A 20019-nucleotide genomic window follows, 5' to 3' on the forward strand; every position below is an offset into this window, starting at 1 on the left:
TACAGCCAGCCAGGGTCGGGGCACCTGTTTCCTGCTTCAGAGACGTGTGGAGACAATGTGTACTTTACTGTTCAGCTCTCACACACACACGCCCACATACAGATGTGGGAACATAAGAATGTAACTTGACCCGCGGTATTCTAACAGGCGCTTTACGGCATTCCGCACCACCGCTCGCCTGCCCATAGGGGCGCAGTAATACCACTCATTGACCCATTGCTGTAGCTCATCTCGCACATTAGATGAGCCTACCGTTCTCAAACTCCTTGTTCTCTGTCTGGTTGTAATTTAATTATTACGAACAAAGCCTATCTATTCATAGTTTCTATCTCTGTAAATGTCGCCGGGTCTATATCTGTTAACTGTTGGGACAAGTAGAAGTTTAATACATTAGGCTGACTGAGTGTTCTTATATGGAACATGGCATCAGGACGAGTAAGATGGCTAACGGAGATGACCAGAGATGTGTTTGAAATGGTTCACTCACTCCCTATTCCCTATTACCATGGATGATTTGAGTGCGACTCATAGTGAACTACATGGGGAATGATTTAACAGTTTTGGGACACATGGAATGTAACTGCGTAAGATATTCATGACTCAAACAAGCAGACGCGCCGATCACTGATGGCAGCAGGTTGAAATATCAGGTAGTATTCAGGTTCCATGTTTAGTTGAATGATAAATCCCATATAAATGGTTGGAATTCTAATGATGTGCAAGTGTGATTTTGTCAACTTTAGTGCTGTCTGCTAATAGCAGGCTGTGAAGTTGCACGATAAGACCGTGATAGCAAGTTAGCTCACCACAGCAGCTTCCATAATATTAACGGTAGCCGTCGGTGGCTAAAAAACAGATAGCTAACTTTACAACGTTGATTCCTGTAGCTATTTTGATTTTGATGCTATTAGTTCAACTTCTGTTTCTCAGGCAGAACGGAGACGAACTCGCATTAGCAGCAAAGCAGCTACAGGAATGATCTTAACATTAGCTAACTGCTTTAGCTACTACTAGCTACCGTCTTCTTCACTTCTCCCTCGGTAAAACATGACACCGTTGTGTTGTGGTATTGTGGAGGGCTTAGGCAGAAGCAGGAAGAGAAACCACTTTTGCCCCATATAAGTAAAATAATGGTCTCATAAGCATTTTTCGATTGTAAAATTGTGTTCACTTGTTTTAGTTTGCAAACATATGCAATTTTCTTAGCATATCTACTGGCTACATGATAACATAGCTGCAGGGGTGCGCGAGTGACATTTGGGCAGAATGAACAGGTGAAATGAAAGCTCTCGAAGAGTTCTTTCTAATGCTATTGGTCAGCTTTGTATGTAGTTTTAATGTGAAAGATACATCTTGAATGCAGTCAAGACAAATTATTTTGCCTCTTAACTTTTGTCAAACCCCCTGGTTCCAGTCAATTGGATTATAGGCTATAGGCTACTTTCGTTTACAATGACGTTACCTTATGAACACAAATAGCTTAACCTATAGGCCTACATAAAAACAATAGCCTAAAACCATGTTTATTTACAATGTATTTTCTTTCATTGATAGCATGCCAATAGTTAGGCTGAGGAAAACGACGCGCGGTCTCTTTAGCCCTGAGACCATCAGGCAGGCAGCTCAGGAGGTCGTTGAAGGCTATATATATTATTATGATATTATGTCTAATAATACATTTGTTGAAAGTACACAGGCGGATCTACTATACGGAATTGGACCGAGGAGTGTTCTCATATGGAACTAGGCTGCACACGCCCGCCCGCGACAAGAGCTGAATTGTAGTCAGCTTTCCCCGCTGCGCGCAAGACGCGTGCGTCCCCCGCTGATCCGAGCGAGAACACAGGCAGAATGTCGCTCCCCGTCTGAAACGGCCTTGACTCCTGGAATCCCAAGATCTTTCATATTGAAATTCTCTTGATGGTCTGGGAAGTTGCGAGACGTGTTAAGGGAGTGCATCAGTCGTGAGCCTTGACAGTAGGCTACCAGCCTGCGCTGCGCTCAGAACAAAGTTGGATGAATGGATGGACTTACTGGAATCCTGGAAAATGTTGATTGCGCTCTAAAATCATGAAAGCATAAATGTAAAAATGCAGCAACAGAAGTAGTCTAGATGAGATGGTGGTTTAAATGAATGGCAACACGTAGCCTAGAGGAAAACATAAATTGAGACTGGTGATAATGCTGATAATCTATAGTAGGGCCTACCTCTGGCTGAGTTCATGGTTACAACCATTCATCTCTTACACATGGGCCTATACAATACTTGCACAATCTACTTTGGACGTTAAATCCATCTATCAATCAAACTAGCGAATTCAATGGCCGGTCATGGCAAAGCACCCGCTAACGCAGGCTACCCCCCTCTCCACGATCCAGGGCTAGGAAACCGGTTCATCCAGTTTATTTGAATATAAAAGAATTTGGGGGGGGGTGTTACAATAGTCTAGTCCAGGTTCGCTGGCGAGTGACGAGCTAGTCAGATGGCGCATGCATGTGTGGACATTGTAGGCCGATTCTGTAAAACCTAAAGAATAAAAGAAGGCTACGTTCAACATTCATTGGAGTGGTCCAGTTGGATAGGCTAGTCTAATCTAAATAAATTGAGGACCTGTATTTTCAGTGTTTGCTGGTAGCGAATGCCACAGACAGGGAGGAAATCTATTTGTTTCATTGTTTCATTGTTTGTGCTCTGTATGCACAAGATAGTTAATGTTCGGATATAATTGGCAGTAGGGCGGGAAAAAACCCTATCAAAGGCCAAGATTAGAAGGGATTTGAAGATGTAATTGGTCATTTTAAATGGGCCTACTTTATCTTTTGATGCCTAATTGAACGGACTGCATCGATCAATGCAATGACTCTCCATGTTTTTCAGTTTTACCCTTTTCATCAATAAAACATCATTTTTACATTCATGTCTCAACCATTATTATCGAATTATCTAGTTGATATATGAATAAAACAATAATCCGTTTTAATGGCTATGGGCTACTAGTTGTAGCTATACACAAGTTGATGCGCTCTGCTCTTACGCACGGATGAGGCGGCAGCTCAAATACACTTCGCACATATCCTCTGCTATAGCCTCTCACAGACAGATAGGTGCACTTCATGCATTGGTAGACAGTTCTGTTCTTGCTGCAGCTTGTCTTCACCATGCAGGTATTTTGGTGGGGGTATTCTTCTGTGGACACTGCGAGGGGCGCCGCCGGTGGCTGTTTGGAGCAGCTCTTCAGCCAACTGGAGGATGTCGCATCTGGGGAGGCTCTGCGTCTCTCCACCAGTCCCCAGCGAGTCCAAGCTCCCCCAATGAATAATACTTATTTATAATACAATGTATAATATAATGCCTACGTAGCGCGAAACTGTGCATATAATAGGCTGTAGCCAGCGCGAAACTGCGCATTCCCTATAGCCGTTCATGGAACGACTGGCGGCCGGTATAAATAAATAAAAACATACACGATATTTTCTTATTTGAATGATCTTGAATATATATATATTCAAGATCATTCAAATAACAAAATATTGTGTATATTGTGCATGTGAAGGCACTCACTGTCAAACCTGCCGCTATCTATGCACAAGATAGTTAATGTCCGGATATGATTGGCAATGAGTGATCTTTACTCATGGCGACTATGTCAATTTTGTATGGATCCACAAGTCGATCAAGCTTATTTTTTCTTTGTATCGTGCTGAAGCCATATAGCCTACTGCACTCAGACTTGGCTACATTAGCTGGTGCCCCGTCTTCAAATGTACTTCCGGGGTTTACGAGTAGCCTACCAGTTGAATGCGTTCCAGAAACAAAATGCAAAACCCCCACGTTCACCATATCTTTACTTACAAATATATTTACAATACTGTTATTTTGGGCATTTGACCTAATAGCCACCACGTCTTGACCCGACGTCAGTAACCGAGATAGATAGGCTACTGTAGGCCTAAATATAGGTGTTCGTAATAATTAAATTACATCCAGATGGAGAAAACATGTGTTTGAGAACAAGGTAATAATAACAATTAAAAGTTATTTGTATAGCACCTTTCATACAGATAAATTCAGCTCAAAGTGCTTTACAACAGAGCATTTAAATTAAAGAATGTGAAACTTAATGATGCTTCATTCGTAGACTATAGGAGAAAAACACTGAGCCCAGCCTGCTAAATCTACTCAAAGACGCCACCTGGCGGTGGTGCATCACTAAAACGAAATAACACCCGTCTGAAATCCCACGAGATTTCCAACGGGATTTCCCTGCCAAATACCGCAACGTGAAATGCTGCAGCATGTGACATTTCTAGCTTCCCACATCTGTACACACAGACACTCACTCACTCACTCACTCACTCACTCACTCACTCACTCACTCACTCACTCACTCACTCACTCAGACGCACACACACACACACACACACACACAAACACACACACACACACACACACACACACACTCTTGCACTGTTTAACTTGACTTGCTTTTTGTCTCATCTCATACCCTGTACTGTATGATAAAACCAAGCCCCTAGGTCAGTCTGTGAGGTCAAGTAGGCTTGGGGGTGTGTTTTAGAGTTTTGGAGAATCCTGGCCTATGAGCCCACTGCTCATTCATAGCGGATGGTCATATGAAACTGGATAAACAAGGATGTGTTATGCGTTTGTTTACAGCTCAAAATATTGATTATTGTTCACAGCGTATGGATGCCTCTCAATATCCTTACTGCCGTGCTCCCAAGCTCTTGAGTTTTTGTCCCTGAAGTGTGTCCTCTGGACAACAAACTTAGACTGTGAGTGCGGGACATGCAAATAAAACATGCAGAATCTCCCATGCAAGCAAGAGGGCATCTCAAATGATCAAAGGTTACTAAAGTATCTACTGTACAGTAGCTAAGCTGGCAGAGTCAAGAAACAAGCTGAACACTAGATGACTACAGTAGGTATTGTGTTCTCTAGCTACAGTACAGTAGCTAAACTGATTATATTTAAAGAGGCTGCAGTTCGGTTGTTTTGATTAAGTAAAGAAGAGTCTTCTTTATAAAACTGCAGTTTGATATTTGAAATTTGGTTGAAAAATGATTTATGGAAATAAAATAATCAAAATCAAGAAAATAAAAACAGAGAATGTTAATTTACACACAGTTGTTCTTGGCTGTAAGGGGTGTTAATGTGATGTCACAAAACTACAGTAGCAACGATTAGCCGATCAATTAATACCAGCTTTGTCAAACCTACATTTAGCTGCTTATAAGCAGCAGCAGTGATGTACAGTATGTCAGCAGCTGTGCTTGATTTAACTTCCTTAATGTTTTGCCCATGAGCTGGTAGGGGTTTGGAATGCTCAGAACAAACAGTGAATGCATTATGATGTCATACAATATAGATTCATTTTGGAATTCCATTGCACCCTGGGAACATTCTGAAGGACTCACAACTTAACAAGCTCTCCAGTATGAGGCCACTTCTTTTTTTAGCAGTACCTACACAATGGATTTTCAAAAACTCAAGTTGATCTTTACAGCGGCTCTGCTAATAGCATCCGCATTGCGCAAGCCTCCAGACCTCGAGAATGTTCTGAACAGCCTTCTAGGCCTGCCAGCTGTCGTGACTGGACAGTTTTCTGCCACCCTGGACAGCTTCAGCCTACAGTTAACAAACATCTCATTCTCTGACGACGTAAGCAGCGCAACCAAGATGGCGACAACAGCACCAAACAACCAGCTACAACCACAAGATGCTCTCTGCCAACCTGAGATCCTCAAACAACCTGAGACCCTCAGTCAACCTGAGATCCTCAAACAACCTGAGATCCTCAAACAAACTGAGACCCTCAAACAACCTGAGACCCTCAAACCTGAGACCCTCAAACCTGAGACCCTCAGACAAACTGAGACCCTCAAACCTGAGACCCTCAAACCTGAGACCCTCAAACCTGAGACCCTCAGACAAACTGAGACCCTCAAACCTGAGACCCTCAAACCTGAGACCCTCAGCCAACATGAGACCCTCAAACCTGAGACCCTCACCCAACCTGAGACCCTCAAACCTGAGACCCTCAGCCAACATGAGACCCTCAGCCAACATGAGACCCTCAGCCAACCTGAAGATGTGAACACCCAGTCTGGCTTAAGAATAAGAACAAGAACAAGAGTCAGACTCCAGAACTTTGAAATGACGGCTGGGACCTCTTGTGTTCTGTTCATTCTGTGTCTGGCACTGTGGGCCAGTGCTGTGGTGCTGGAACTCCATGCAAACTCCATATTCAAAGACTGGCCTGCAAAGATGCTGTTAGGGTTCACCAGAGCCCTGTCGTGGCTGAGTGGTCCTATCAGAAAGAAGAACAAGAAGATGTCCAAGGTAGGCATGGTATTACGCAATGGCGATCGTAAGGAAACATGAGGGGCAGGTTAAGCAATGGTGTTCTTGCCAAGTGTTTATGCTCTGTTTTTTTTTCTTCCTTAGCGAATGAGGAACGCAATAAAGGAGGAGAGGAGGAAGGCAGCCCTTCTGGAAGAGGCTGATCGCTCTTCCTCTGCCCTGCTGATCCTCCGGGAGCCCAGCCTCAGCTGCCGTCGCCGTGGGGGCAGGGGGAAGGGCTACCGCCGTCGATAATTGCCACCATTGGCTGCTATGAAGGAGGAATTTAAATAAACCTTCAGCTTTTGCAATTAACATATTGTTTATTTTATTATGATTTTATGCTATTAAGGATTGAATCAATGAGCAGAGACTATAAATAGTTCAAGAGTTCAGTAGATTTTTTTTTTTGTTGCAATATTATGCAACAGTTGCTTATCAGCTCCCAAGTTCTGTTCTCTTTCTGTGACGACCTCTCTTTTATCACATACTGTAGTTTTATGTTTGAGCCATCCTGGCTCTCTCATCCCCAGTCCTCTTCATCCCCTCCCTCCCTCTCTCTCTCTCTGCGCTGGCTACGCGCATGTCTCGCCCGTCCTCTCTCTCTCTCTGCGCTGGCTACGCGCATGTCTCGCCCGTCCGATGGCGAGGGGGCGATGGCGGCGTGAGAGAGGAGGAAGAGGATGAGCACTCGCCAGTGGGAACTGTGGCAGGTGAAGAGAGAGATAACTGATTGAAAATAAACGTTGGACAGGAAATGGAGCGTGTGTGTGAGTGTGTGTGTGAGTGTGTGTGAGTGCGTGTGTGAGTGTGTGTGTGTGTGTGTGTGTGTGTGTGAGTGTGTGTGTGTGTGTGTGTGTGTGGTGTGTGAGTGTGTGAGTGAGTGTGTGAGTGTGTGTGTGTGAGTGAGTGTGTGAGTGTGTGTGTGTGAGTGTGTGTGTGAGTGTGTGTGTGAGTGTGTGTGAGTGCGTGTGTGAGTGTGTGTGTGTGAGTGTGTGTGAGTGAGTGTGTGTGTGTGTGTGTGTGAGTGTGTGAGTGTGTGAGTGTGTGTGTGTGTGTGTGTGTGTGTGTGTGTGAGTGTGTGAGTGTGTGTGTGTGTGTGTGCGAGTGTGTGAGTGTGTGTGTGTGTGTGTGTGTGGTTTCATGGCTCCCACCGCTCCTGCTGCGCTGGTCAGATAACACTGATGAGCCGCTGGTCGCCATGGCTCCCAGCGGGCGGCGGAGAGGCTTCACGCGTTTCACTAATATTATGTCGTTCCATTTTTTCGGTTTTCAATACAATGACTCTGCTTTTCCTAGCTAACGTTCACCCGCTAACCAACAAGATGGATGAACTCAAGCTACTAGTAGCTAAAAACAGACACTTTTGCTCATCTGTGGTCCTATCGTTCACTGAAACCTGGCTGTCTGATGCTATCCCTGATGCTGCGTTACATCTCAAGGGGTTCCAGCTAAATTGCGCAAGTCTCACCTGCCCGGTAAAAAGCGTGGTGGGAGAGTTTGTTTTTATGTGAACGAAGCATGGTGCAAGGATGGTACAGTGATTCAACAGCACTGTTCACCGACACTAGAATCCCTCTTCATAAACTGTCGCCCATTCTACTCTACTCACAAGTTGAGCTCCTTTATTCTAGCTTGTGTATATTTCACCTGACGCCCCCAAGCAGGAGACGCAAAGCGCACTCTCCGAACAGATAACGAGGGTGGAACAGATAACGAGGGTGGAACAGATAACGAGGGTGGAACAGATAACGAGGGTGGAACAGATAACGAGGGTGGAACGTAAACATCTTAGCTGTTTTGTTGCTGTGCTCGGTGACTTCACCAGAGCTAATCTGAGCCAGGTTTTACCCAAATACCAGCAGCAGATTAAATGTCCAGCTCGTGAGGAGCGTACCCTCGACGATTGCTACACGGCAATCAACCACGCCTATCACGCTGTCTCTCGTGCAACACTGAGTCATTTGGACCACAACATTGTTCACTTGATTCCCACCTACAGGCGGAAACTGAAACTTTAGGCTACGTGGACTGGGTGGGCGCAGAGGCTGGAAACAGTCTAGATGCATACACGGACACTGTGACATCATTCGTCAGCTACTGCGAGGGCCAGTGCGTTCCAACCCGCTCTAGGATAACCTACAACAATGACAAGCCCTGGTTCACATCCAAACTCAGGAAACTAAGGCTGGAGAAAGAGGAAGTATGAAAGAGTGGGGACAAGAACCGGTTTAAAGTATACATTTAGCAAGGCAGTCCGGGAGGCCAAACAATGCTTCTCTGAGAAACTACAACACCAGTTCTCAGAGGGGAATATGTCCGCCTGGAAAGGCCTCAGACAGATAAACTATAAACCAAATTCCCCCAAGTCAATTGACGACTCATGCCTAGCCAATGACCTGAATGAGTTCTGTTCCCTCCACCCCCCCCTCTCAGCAGTCCCCCCCATACCTCTCTATCCTAGAGGGGGACATGAAGCGTCTGTTCAAGAGACAGAACCCCCGGAAGGCACCCGGACCTGACTGTCCCACCCTCCATCTTGAAGTACTGCACTAATGAGTTGTCCCTGGTGTTCACTGACATCTTTAACGCCTCGCTGGAGTCATGCCCTGTTCCAGCATGCTTCAAGGCCTCCACCATCATTCCGGTTCCCAAGAAGGCGAAGATTATAGGCCTAAACAACAACATACCCGTTGCCCTGACCTCTGTAACCATGAAGGTCTTTGAGCGCCTCGTCCTGGCCCATCTCAAGACCATCACAGACCCACTCCAAGACCCCCAGCAGTTTGCATACAGAGCCAACAGGTCCACGGACGACGCGGTGAACATGGCTGTTCACTACGTCCTACAGCACCTTGACACCGCAGGCACTTATGCCAGGATTCTCCATTTTCCCGGCCACAATGGAACACAGGCTCTCCCTGCTATGAGTGCCTGACTCGTCCCGCAGGTGGATCAGACTTCCTGAAGCTGGGGAAGAACATCTCCGACCCCAAGTCCACCAGTACCGGCTCCGCACAAGGCTGTGTTCTTTCCCCCTACTATTCTCACTGTACATATAGCTGTACCTACAGCCATCAGTCCGTGAAGCTCCTGAAGTTTGCGGATGACACCCCCCTCATAGGACTGATCTCCAAGGGGGACAAGTCTACCTACAGATGGGAGACTGAACAGCTGCTGTCCTGGTGTGGCCGAAACAACCTGGAGCTTAATGCTTTTAAGACAGTGGAAATGGTATTGGACTTCAGAAAGAACTCAGCTCCACTCCCATCACCTTGCATGACTCCCTGGTTCAGTGGCGTTTCTAGCTTATATGCCACCCTGGGCGAACCCCCCGCTATTGCGCCCCCACCCTGTCATCCACCCATCCCCAACGGGCCTATGGGTATGCCAATTTGACAAATATTTAAGAATATAGTCATGCCATATAGCATTTGAACAGGAAGAAGTAAGTTGTTCAGTTGTTCTGAAATGTAACCAGTCACACTCAGATTTACATCTCTTTTTCAGGTGAGCCCTGGCCAAAATAGCAGCACACACAGCTGCATACAGATGAAATAGCAATACGTTAAATAAGAGCGACAGACATGGGTTAATAGTGCAGAAAATGTGTTTATTAAACAATTGCAAATGTACATATCGTATAAACATATTCACACATGAGTATGCAGTTCAGGTGTTCTTGACTGGTGTCATGTGAAGTCAGCAAAGCACTTACATGTTTCCAGTCTGTCAGTCCTGACTTTGTTAAATGGATGTCCTTCTTTGAGAAGAGTTTGCAGCAGAAACAGAACAGGCTGTCTTTCCTTTCTGAATACACCAACCAACTTCTAGGTAACTTTTCACCGCTCACCAAGGTCTTTTTGAAATACTGGTGGTGGCAACTTCTTCCTTTTGCATTTCTTGGGAAAACAAAGTTAGATGTTACCTCACATGGTCCTCTGCAAACTAGAACCTTTCTTTTCCAGAGCCCCCCTAACTTACACCTGATGGAATCCCCCCCCCTAGCTAATATTAAGGCCTCAAATTGTCTTAGGCCTGGCGCCCCCCCTCCCCCCTGTGATTGCTGGCACGACCCTGGTTTAAGTTAGCCAGCCTACAGCATTGACAATTCCCGAGCTCAGTAACAATACAATCTCAGAAAACCTATGATGTCACCTGAATGAAAGTTTATATAATGTGCTGTAGTGAGGTTGTAATCATTTATGCTGAAGGCAAGAGGCTACACACATTATCAGGATGAAACTGTGTGGAAGTATATCCAATGCTTATGCTAACGTTAGATAGCTAGATAGCTAAGCCTAACTGAGAAAACAGTCACCCAGTCACTGCATGAGTCATCACCCCACAAAGACAAAACCCAAACTGCGTTTTTGTAAGAAGTATGACAGTGTTCAGTTAAAATTGCAGTAAAAACCAAGGAAAAAAAACTAACTTTTATTTCCGTATTTACTGTCTTCTGCCTTTCTAGCTAGCTAGCACTAGCTATCTGGCAAGCAGCATCATAGGCTTGGCTAACATAACGTTACAGTAAGTTAATAACGTCAGTAACTAGCATGTCATTACATGTTTGTACTCATAAAGGGATGACAGCAGTATACCTTTATCTTTCGTACATTTATCCTCCTCTTCTTTCCTTTTTCCTGAACTGGGCACCTGATGGCTTACTTCTTTTTGACATATCGACACATCTTGCACAGCGCACTTGACCGTGATGAATGAATGACACTCGGCGCTAGCAGGCGATCCACTCCCCGCACCCCCAACCGTCAGAAGCGCCAAGTCAAAACGATACCTCCGATCAGTCACACAGGGGGCGCCGGGAGGGCAGGGTGGGGAGTCACACCGACACAGTGGGCGCCTGGGGTGTGGGGTGTGGGGGGGCAGGGGGACGGACGGACGGGGAGTTTGTTTATTTTTCTCTGAGTTTTTTTTTTTCGTTCCGTTTTCTTTTTCTGCTCCTCTTCTGGTTAAGGTGGAAGGCTGCCACCTCGCCGACCTTCAATCTTCATTTCCAGACGTATGCCTATCAAAGTGACTTGATCTATTGTCGATCTCCCATGTTGGAACCTGGCCTGCTCCTGTGGGAGCAGCGGGTCGATGATTGGTTCAATGCGGGCATAGATGAGGCGCTCGAGGATCTTGAAGGGGATACCTAGCAGAGAGATGGGGCGGTAACTCTCGGGGTCCCCTTCAGGCTTGTTCGGCTTAGGGATCGCGACAACTAGGGCTCTTCTCCAGATTTTGGGGATCTTGAGCAGGAAGAGAGGAACGCTCTTAACCAGGACTTCAAGGCAGGCGCGGCATGGAGTATATGCTCGGGGCAGATATAATCAGGCAATTTTGTGTGCATAGATGGGGCAGTGACGGGGGGAGTGTCTGGACCTACAAGTGAGGCTGTTAAGAATGCTCCATGCCTTGCGGCTGAAGTGTGAGAAGTCGACGGAGTTAATGGCCTCCTCTCAGCGCTCTTGGCTCCTTCGGCTGAGTCTTGACTGCAAGGCTGAAGCAAGCCTGTCTGACTCAGCTCCTGGGGGGCTCAGAGGAAGGCACATTAGAGACTCTGACACTGCATCCCAGCATCGTTTGTAGCTGTCCGCATGGGATGGGCAAGGTAAATGGCCGAACCAGATTCTTAGCAAGAAAATCCCCATTCCTTGATTCAACAAGTCTTAGACTGCTTGCTAATTCTTTGTTTTCTTGCTGCTTTGATTATGGTCTAGGTTCTTGGTACAGTGGGCTTACTAAGACAAACTGCAGGTTTCACAAAATAAACTAGTCAGAGTAGTACTAGGTCTGGCATCAAGGGATCATGTGGGGAAGCAACAGTTCCAGCAGCTGGGCTGGCTCCCCCTAGAGGCTAGGGCAGTTCAGCTCCAGCTCAGGGTGGTTTTGAACAACAGAACTCCAGCATACCTTAAAGGTCACTTTAAGAGGAGTAGTGATACCCATGCATACCACACCAGAGCTAGTACTGCAGACCTGTACCTGCCCAGGTTTAAGACAAACATAGGCCAGTGTGCTTCCAAATATAGTGGAGCGGTAAACTGGAACAAGTTACCTTTGCATGTTAAAAGCATAGGTAACCAGCATGGTTTCAGAAAAAAAGTGAAATACTGGCTCATGGAAAAATTTGAATCATAACTTTAACCTGTACTTTAACCTGTACTTTTCCCATTGTTGTTGTTTGTTGTTGTCTGTTTTTTATGCTTTGAATTTATGCCACTAATATTGCTGGATGCTGCCCAGCCATGTGCTCTACCCTGTCCATCTGTACTGTCATTACATCAAGGTCCACAATTGAAATAAGTCAATGACTTTATTGTGTTAACCTTGACAATGTCTTTTTAAGCTATTGATGTAAAAATCAAATGAGTTTTAAAATGTATTGTCAAATAAACTAAACTAAACTAATGGATTTTCAAACTAAAAGTCCAGAAAAGGGTAGTCCTACTTGGATGTAGGCTTTGGGGATAGGCCTTGTCATTTGTTTATTATTGCCTGGCTCCGTACAGTAACCAGTAGGGTAAAGGGCTGGACTGGGACAAAAATTAGGCCCTGCCATGTGGCTCAGACCGGCCCACCAAAATCGGTCGGACACTGCCCATCAGCATCCTGGCAGTCTGTTCAATGCAAATCTACCATTCATGAAAACCCCTATAGGATTTTTTCAGGAGGGGTGGTGGACCCCCCGAAACTACTAGTGTTGTCTAGTCTAAAAAAATGTGTTTTCGCTATGTTAAACTCCATTAACTTATGCTAAAAATGTTAGCGATCTAAAAGTCCGGTATTTTCTGGCTTTTAGGGTCTTTCAGGAGGGGCGGGGGGTCCCGATGGGAGGGGGGCGGGCACCCCTCCAAAGCATTGGGAGGGGAAACTCTGGCCGCTATCATCCCTAGCCTACATCAATTTGCATCAGACGCTCAAGCTCCCAAATGCCCTGGCTAGTTAGCTACAGCTGCTTACCTCTTTAGCTGCTGTATCCTCTGTATCCTCCACCTCCACTGTCACAACTGACTCAACTTCAGACTCTGTGTCGCTAGTGTCAGATGTGTCCTTGACTAACGACGCACGGTGTTGCTGAACTTTACTGCTAGCAGCAGTGCTAGTGCTAGCAGCAGTAGTGCTTGCAGCCGGTAGCATTTCTGCAGGACCCCCAGCCCCCACAGTCATTCCAGAGAACATTTTGTAATTTTGACTCATTTCAACTTTTTCAATGTATTTTCCCGGAGTTTCTGGGCACCCCCATTGCGCTTTCTATCCATTTTGTCTCATCACGACTCATGATTTTGACATTGGGATGTCGTGGACCATCAGGCCAGGGGGAGGGCCGGAGGGGTCAGGGTTGAGTCTACCAGATGGAGGGGGGTTGGGCTTAAGCATATGATTGGGCCAGCCCAGTGTCAGTATAGAAAATGAACCAATGGGCCACTGTCCATTTTTGGGGGGCCGTTGCTATTTTTTTATTTTTTTTTTCATATCCTACCGGCCCGAACTAGACCGGCCCACCGGTCACCTGGCCGGTAGAATATAATGTCAGTCCAGCCCTGGTAGGATATGTGTGAAAACATCATGGCATGCATGAACAGTTCTGCTGTGTTAAGAGGTATGTATTGTCTTATCATTCTGAAACAGTTCAAATTTATTTTTAAAGTCTGAGTTGGGAGTCTAAAGTGATACCTAGGAATTCAAAATCACTGACTTCATCAAATTCCTCTTAATATATTGTGATTATTAGCTTATCTTTTGCTTTCCTTCTAAAAAAAACACATTGGCAGACTCAGACTCGAGACTCAAGAGTTGATTGTTCTTGAGCCATTGCAATACACCTTCCATTTCATTTGTTAATGTCTCTGCTGCTACACAAGAGGTTTTAGCTGATACATAAACTATTGTGTCATCAGCATGTCTGACAACCAGCTCTAATCTATCTATCTATCTATCTATCTATCTATCTATGATGGTAGTCCCTATTTTGTCAACTCTACTGTATGTACTGTAGTCCAAGGCTAAGTGGTCATGTTTTGAGGCAAGTCAAGAATCTTGATGACAGAAACATCCCTCTTCAAGGACAGAGATGTACAATTATTCAAACATTTAAATCCAACCAATTAAAAATATAATATGCAGGAATACAGCCTGAATACAGACCTCAATGTCTCCAGTTTGCATTGTGGACTCCCCAGTCCAGCAGAGAGCAGCTTCATTCCTGAATCCTGCAGGTCACTGTTACTCAGGTACAGCTCTCTCAGGTGGGAGGGGCTTGAGCTGAGTGCTGAGGCCACCACTTCATATGAGGCTTCATTGAGTTGGCATACATTGAATCTGAAATTATGAAGTAAACATGTTGTAAGTTTTTGTTCTTTGATATGTTTATCTTAAGTAACGTGCATTAAGATTTTGTATACATGTGACCACCATTGGACGTTTGGTGCTGATGTAGGGCAAGGACATTTTTCTTTTTTACAGATTATGAAAGGGTTAATTGTAAGCTTTCAAATTATGTGCCATACATTGAAAACTGCAAATATTTGAAGAAGATATACTTCTGTGAATGTTGGTACACTTGAAATCATTAAGCAAAGAATAAATGCTTCAAATATTCTGAGCTGTTCACACTTTTCACAGGACATGAACTGTTGATGACAAAACATGACTATTTGGTGATTTTATATCAAATGGGGTCTTTGCAATTTCAAGGGTTGAACCTAATATGAATTTTCGTAATATTTTCCTGAAACCCCTTGTCTTTGAAATCGAGAGTTTAACATGTTTTTGAATGATTTTTCACGATGCCCACCCACATCCATTGGATGACCTAAACGGTGGTAGAGCAATTATCAGACTTTCTCAAAAGTGCTAGTTTTGGCAACTTTCTGATCTGAGCCATTGTATATGATCATAAGTAACCTTAAAACAGGGCTAAACATGATTTGCCCTTTACTACTCCTTTAAGTCATTACTCTCGCTCAAGCAAAGGAGGACAGAAAATAAACCACTTACGGTGGTCTTGAACCACGGACTTTTTACACTTAAGGCCTGTGTGCTACCAATTGTGCTATAGCATAGACTACTCGACCTGATTAATCATTCCACATGAGTTGACACACATCACGTCTTGACCTGATGTCAGGTAAAGAGATAGATTGAGAAAAAGGTGCTCATCTAATGTCGTGCTGCGTATCATGACCATCATAGAATGTTTGGAAAATAAGTTATTGACATTAAATACACAAAACAATCAAACAATTTCAGGACGCACATTAGGAAACATGATGATCAAAGTAAAAAAAACAATTTCCCTTGCTCATTTTTACAATTGAATTCACTGAAATCCTGCAGCCGGTGTGTTGACATCTGGCGGGTAAGATTACTACCCATGAGGGCTACCCACTGTATTTCAATGTAAACTTTGCTTGATCCTGGCAAACACCTTTAGGTGGCATACAAATTCCAAAATGCCTACTGCCTTAGCCTTGACAATATTGGCAGAAATTTGCACTACAGAACTAGAGTCTCTACAATCTACAGAACTCTTTCAAGTTGAATGCACTAGTAACATTAGGGCAATAAAAAGGACTGAGCAAGTATTTAGCAACTTTGTTTATTCTGCATATTGTATTTTATATTCATTTGTATATTATGTTTTGTATGAATAGTTGTATTTTCGTTCTATAGTTGTATATCATGTGTGTTTTGTGTGGAGGACTCCCTTCCAGAAAAGACCTCAGTGTCAATGCGACAGACAAGGTTAAATAGATAAACATGTTTCCATGAATGCTTACATAGCCTTTCTGCAGACCTTCACAGCTGGGATCAGTCTCCTCCACCCCTCCTGTGATGTGTCATATTTGTTCAGGTCAAGCTCATCCAGAACCTCATCTGACATCTGCAGCATGTAGGCCAGTGCTGAGCACTGTATTGGAGTAAGTTGGGTTGATGTCTTCTTCTGCATGTAAGTTTGGATCTCCTGCTGAACTGAATGGTCATTCATCTCCATCAAGCAGTGGAGGAGATTGATGCACCTCTCTGGAGAGATGTTTGTCTTCTGCATCTCCTTGAGGAATCTGCTTGTTTTCTCAATGCTCTCTGGACTCCTCTCAATCTGAGGCAGCAGGCCTCGTAAGAGTCTCTGATTGGACTCCAGAGAGAGGCCGTGGAGGAAGCGGACAAAAAGGTCCAGGTGTCCGTTCTTACTCTGCAAAGCTCTGTCTACCGCCCCCATCAGCCGCTCAGACAGAGACAGCTCCTCAGACACAGCTTTGTCTACCAGCCTCAAGCTCCAATACAGATTGTGCTCCTCATGAGATATGGGCTTCCATTGAAAGGGCTTCAGTGCCTCCATGTTCTTGGTTGCATAACAATGGTACATGTAGACAGCAGAGAAAAACTCCTGAATACTCAGATGCACAAAGCAGTAGACCGCTCTCTGAAAAAGCACAGACTCTTCTTTGAAGATTGCTGTGCAAACTCCTGAGAACACTGCTGCCTCTTGGACATCGAGGCCACACTCTTTCAGGTCTTCTTCATAGAACATGAGGTTGCCCTTCTCCAGATGATCAAACGCCAGCTTCGCCAGCTTCAGGAGAACTTCCCTGTCGGCCCTCAAGAGCTCCTCCTGGTCGGTCTTGATTTCCCCTTGATACTTCTGGTTCTTCAGCTTCATCTGAATGAGCAGGAAGTGTGTGTACATCTCAGTCAAGGTCTTGGGTATCTCTCCTTGCTTCTCTGTACTCAGCATGTGCTCAAGGACTGTGGAAGAAATCCAAGAGAAGACTGGTATGTGGCACATGATGTAGAGGCTCCTTGATGCCTTGATGTGTGAGATGATTCTTCTGGCTAGTTTCTCATCACTGATTCTCTTCATGAAGTACTCCTCCTTCTGTGCATCATTGAACCCTCGTACCTCTGTCACCCGGTCAACACACTCAGAAGGGATCTGATTGGCTGCTGCAGGTCGAGAGGTTATCCAGAGGAGAGCAGATGGAAGCAGATTCCTCTGGATGAGGTTGGTCAGCAGCACATCCACTGAGGTTGACTCTGTGACATCACAGCAGCTCTGGTTCTTTCGGAAGTCTAGGGGGAGTCGGCTCTCATCCAGACCATCAAAGATGAACATGGCTTTAGAGACAGCAAGTTCCTCTGCATCTTCCATGTGTAGTTCTGGATGGAAAACTTTCAGCAGTTGGAGCAGACTGTACCGGACATGTCTAATCAAATTCAGCTCCCGGAAAGGAAGCACAAACATGACTTCCACATCATGATTTGCCTTTCCTTCAGCCCAGTCTAAGATTGACTTCTGCACACAGACTGTTTTTCCTATACCCGGTATGCCCACTGTCAACACAGTTCTGATGGGTCTCTCTTGACCAGGCAGGGGTGTGATGGGTCTCTCTTGACCAGGCAGGGGTTTGATGGGTCTCTCTTGACCAGACAGGGGTGTGATGGGTCTATCTTGACCAGGCAGGGGTTTGAAGATGTCATTGTAGTTGATGGGTGTGTCACTGGTGATTTGTTTCCTGGATGCTCTCTCAAGTTGCCAAACCTCATGTTCATTATTAACCCCTTCACTCTCTCCCTCTGTGATGTAGAGCTCAGTGTAGATGCTGTTGAGGAGAGTTGCATTGACTGCTTTTGTGGTTCCTTCAATCACATGTTCAAACCTCCTCTTCAAAGACCGTTTATGATTCTCTATAGCTCTTTGGAGATATCTAACGACTAAAGAGGGACAAGAAGTGTGCATTAGAATGATAGGAATACAAACATTCATGGTAACACTCTACAAATTGAGAGGATATAAATCATGTTAGAGAATGGATTGCCAAGTAAATCTCTTACTTGTGTCATCAATACACCTGGAGTGATCCTCAGCCCTGCTCCAGTCACTGAAGGAACAGAGAAAATATTTTAATAATTTTTTTTGTAATTAACCTAACTTTTTCCTACATACAAAAAACACAATATTCAAAATACAGATGTGGGAACATAAGAATGTAACTTGCTGCAGCATTTCACGTCGCGGTATTTGGCAGGGAAATCCCGTTGGAAATCTCGTGGGATTTCAGACGGGTGTTATTTCGTTTTAGTGATGCACCACCGCCAGGTGGCGTCTTTGAGTAGATTTAGCAGGCTGGGCTCAGTGTTTTTCTCCTATAGTCTACGAATGAAGCATCATTCAATTTCACATTCTTTAATTTAAATGCTCTGTTGTAAAGCACTTTGAGCTGAAGGTATCTGTATGAAAGGGGCTATAAAAATAACGTTTAATTGTTATTATTACCTTGTTCTCAAACACATGTTTTATCCACCTCGATGTAATTTAATTATTACGAACACCTATAATATATCTAGGCCTACAGTAGCCTATCTATCTCGGTAACTGACGTCGGGTCAAGACGTGGTGTCTGTTAAGTCAAATGCGCAAAATAACAGTATTGTAAATATATTTGTTACTAAAGATGTGGTGAACGTGGGGGTTTTGCGTTTTGTTTCTGGAACGCATTCAACTGGTAGGCTACTCGTAAACCCCGGAAGTAAATTTGAAGACAGGGCACCATGTAGCCAAGTCTGAGCGCAGTAGGCTATGGCTTAAATTATAAATGAAAAAAACATACACAATATGTTGTTATTTGAATGATCTTGAATATATATATTCAAGATCATTCAAATAACAAAATATCGTGTATGTTTTTATTTATTTATACCGGCCGCCAGCTGTTCAATGAACGGCTATAGGGAATGCGCAGTTTCGCGCTGGCTACAGCCTATTATATGCACAGTTTCGCGCTACGTAGGCTATTATAAATAAGTATTATTCATTGGGAATAGCTTGGACTCGCTGGGGACTGGTGGAGAGACGCAGAGCCTCCCTAGACGCGACATCCTCCAGTTGGCTGAAGAGCTGCGCGCTCTGGCCTCCAAACAGCCACCGGCGGCGCCCCTCGCAGTGTCCACAGAAGAATACCCCCCCCAAAATACCTGCATGGTGAAGACAAGCTGCAGAACTGTCTACCAATGCATGAAGTGCACCTAGCTGTCTGTGAGAGGCTATAGCAGAGGATATGTGCGAAGTGTATTTGAGCTGCCGCCTCAACCGTGCGTAAGAGCAGAGCGCATCATATAGCTACAACTAGTAGCCCATAGCCATTAAAACGGCTTATTGTTTTATTCATATATCAACTAGATAATTCGATAATAATGAGTAGCCTAGTAGGCTATAAAATGAATTCAATAGGGCAAGCCTTAAGTTGTAGCCTAGGCTACAGTACAATCACAAGACGCATAGGCCTAGCCTATCGTAAAAAGCGTTGCGTTCTCATAGGCCTATATTAACTTAGATAATTATTAATTATGCTCAGGTCATAATGTCCGTTGAAAATAATTCCCTCTAAGCAGAATTTGAATTGTATTAAAATAGGCTAAAGTTAAATTTCCACATATTCTGATTCCTTCTAGGTCTATATAAAAAAAAACATTTTTCTAATGTGTAGCCTATAGGCGATGAACAAAACAGCCAGAATGTAGCCTGCTTAGCGAGGGAGAGGGCAGTCTACCATAAAGTGTATAACCATAATGTAATATATCTAGACTACATGCATTGTGGTATTTCTTTATATAGCCAATTGTTTCTCAATAAACAGTTAAGTCATCCTCTGAGT

At 44.5% G+C, this 20019-nt stretch overlaps 1 protein-coding gene across 1 annotated transcript in view; it reads right to left on the reverse strand.

Moving 5' to 3' along the window:
- Nucleotides 1–18131, reverse strand: part of LOC311322627 (NACHT, LRR and PYD domains-containing protein 12-like) — a gene marked incomplete at both ends in the record, with an annotated part of 209395 nt that extends 191264 nt beyond the window's left edge. Inside the window, 2 exons of the mRNA XM_084454707.1 lie at nt 14513–14686; nt 16147–18131. Of these exons, the coding sequence (XP_084310833.1) occupies nt 14513–14686; nt 16147–18131 (2159 nt within the window). The remainder of the gene's footprint in view (nt 1–14512; nt 14687–16146) is intronic.
- Between the last annotated feature and the right edge of the window lie 1888 nt (nt 18132–20019).

Source organism: Borostomias antarcticus (genome assembly GCF_949987555.1).
Source record: "Borostomias antarcticus genome assembly, chromosome: 20".
NCBI classification, from domain to species: Eukaryota; Metazoa; Chordata; class Actinopteri; order Stomiiformes; family Stomiidae; genus Borostomias; species Borostomias antarcticus.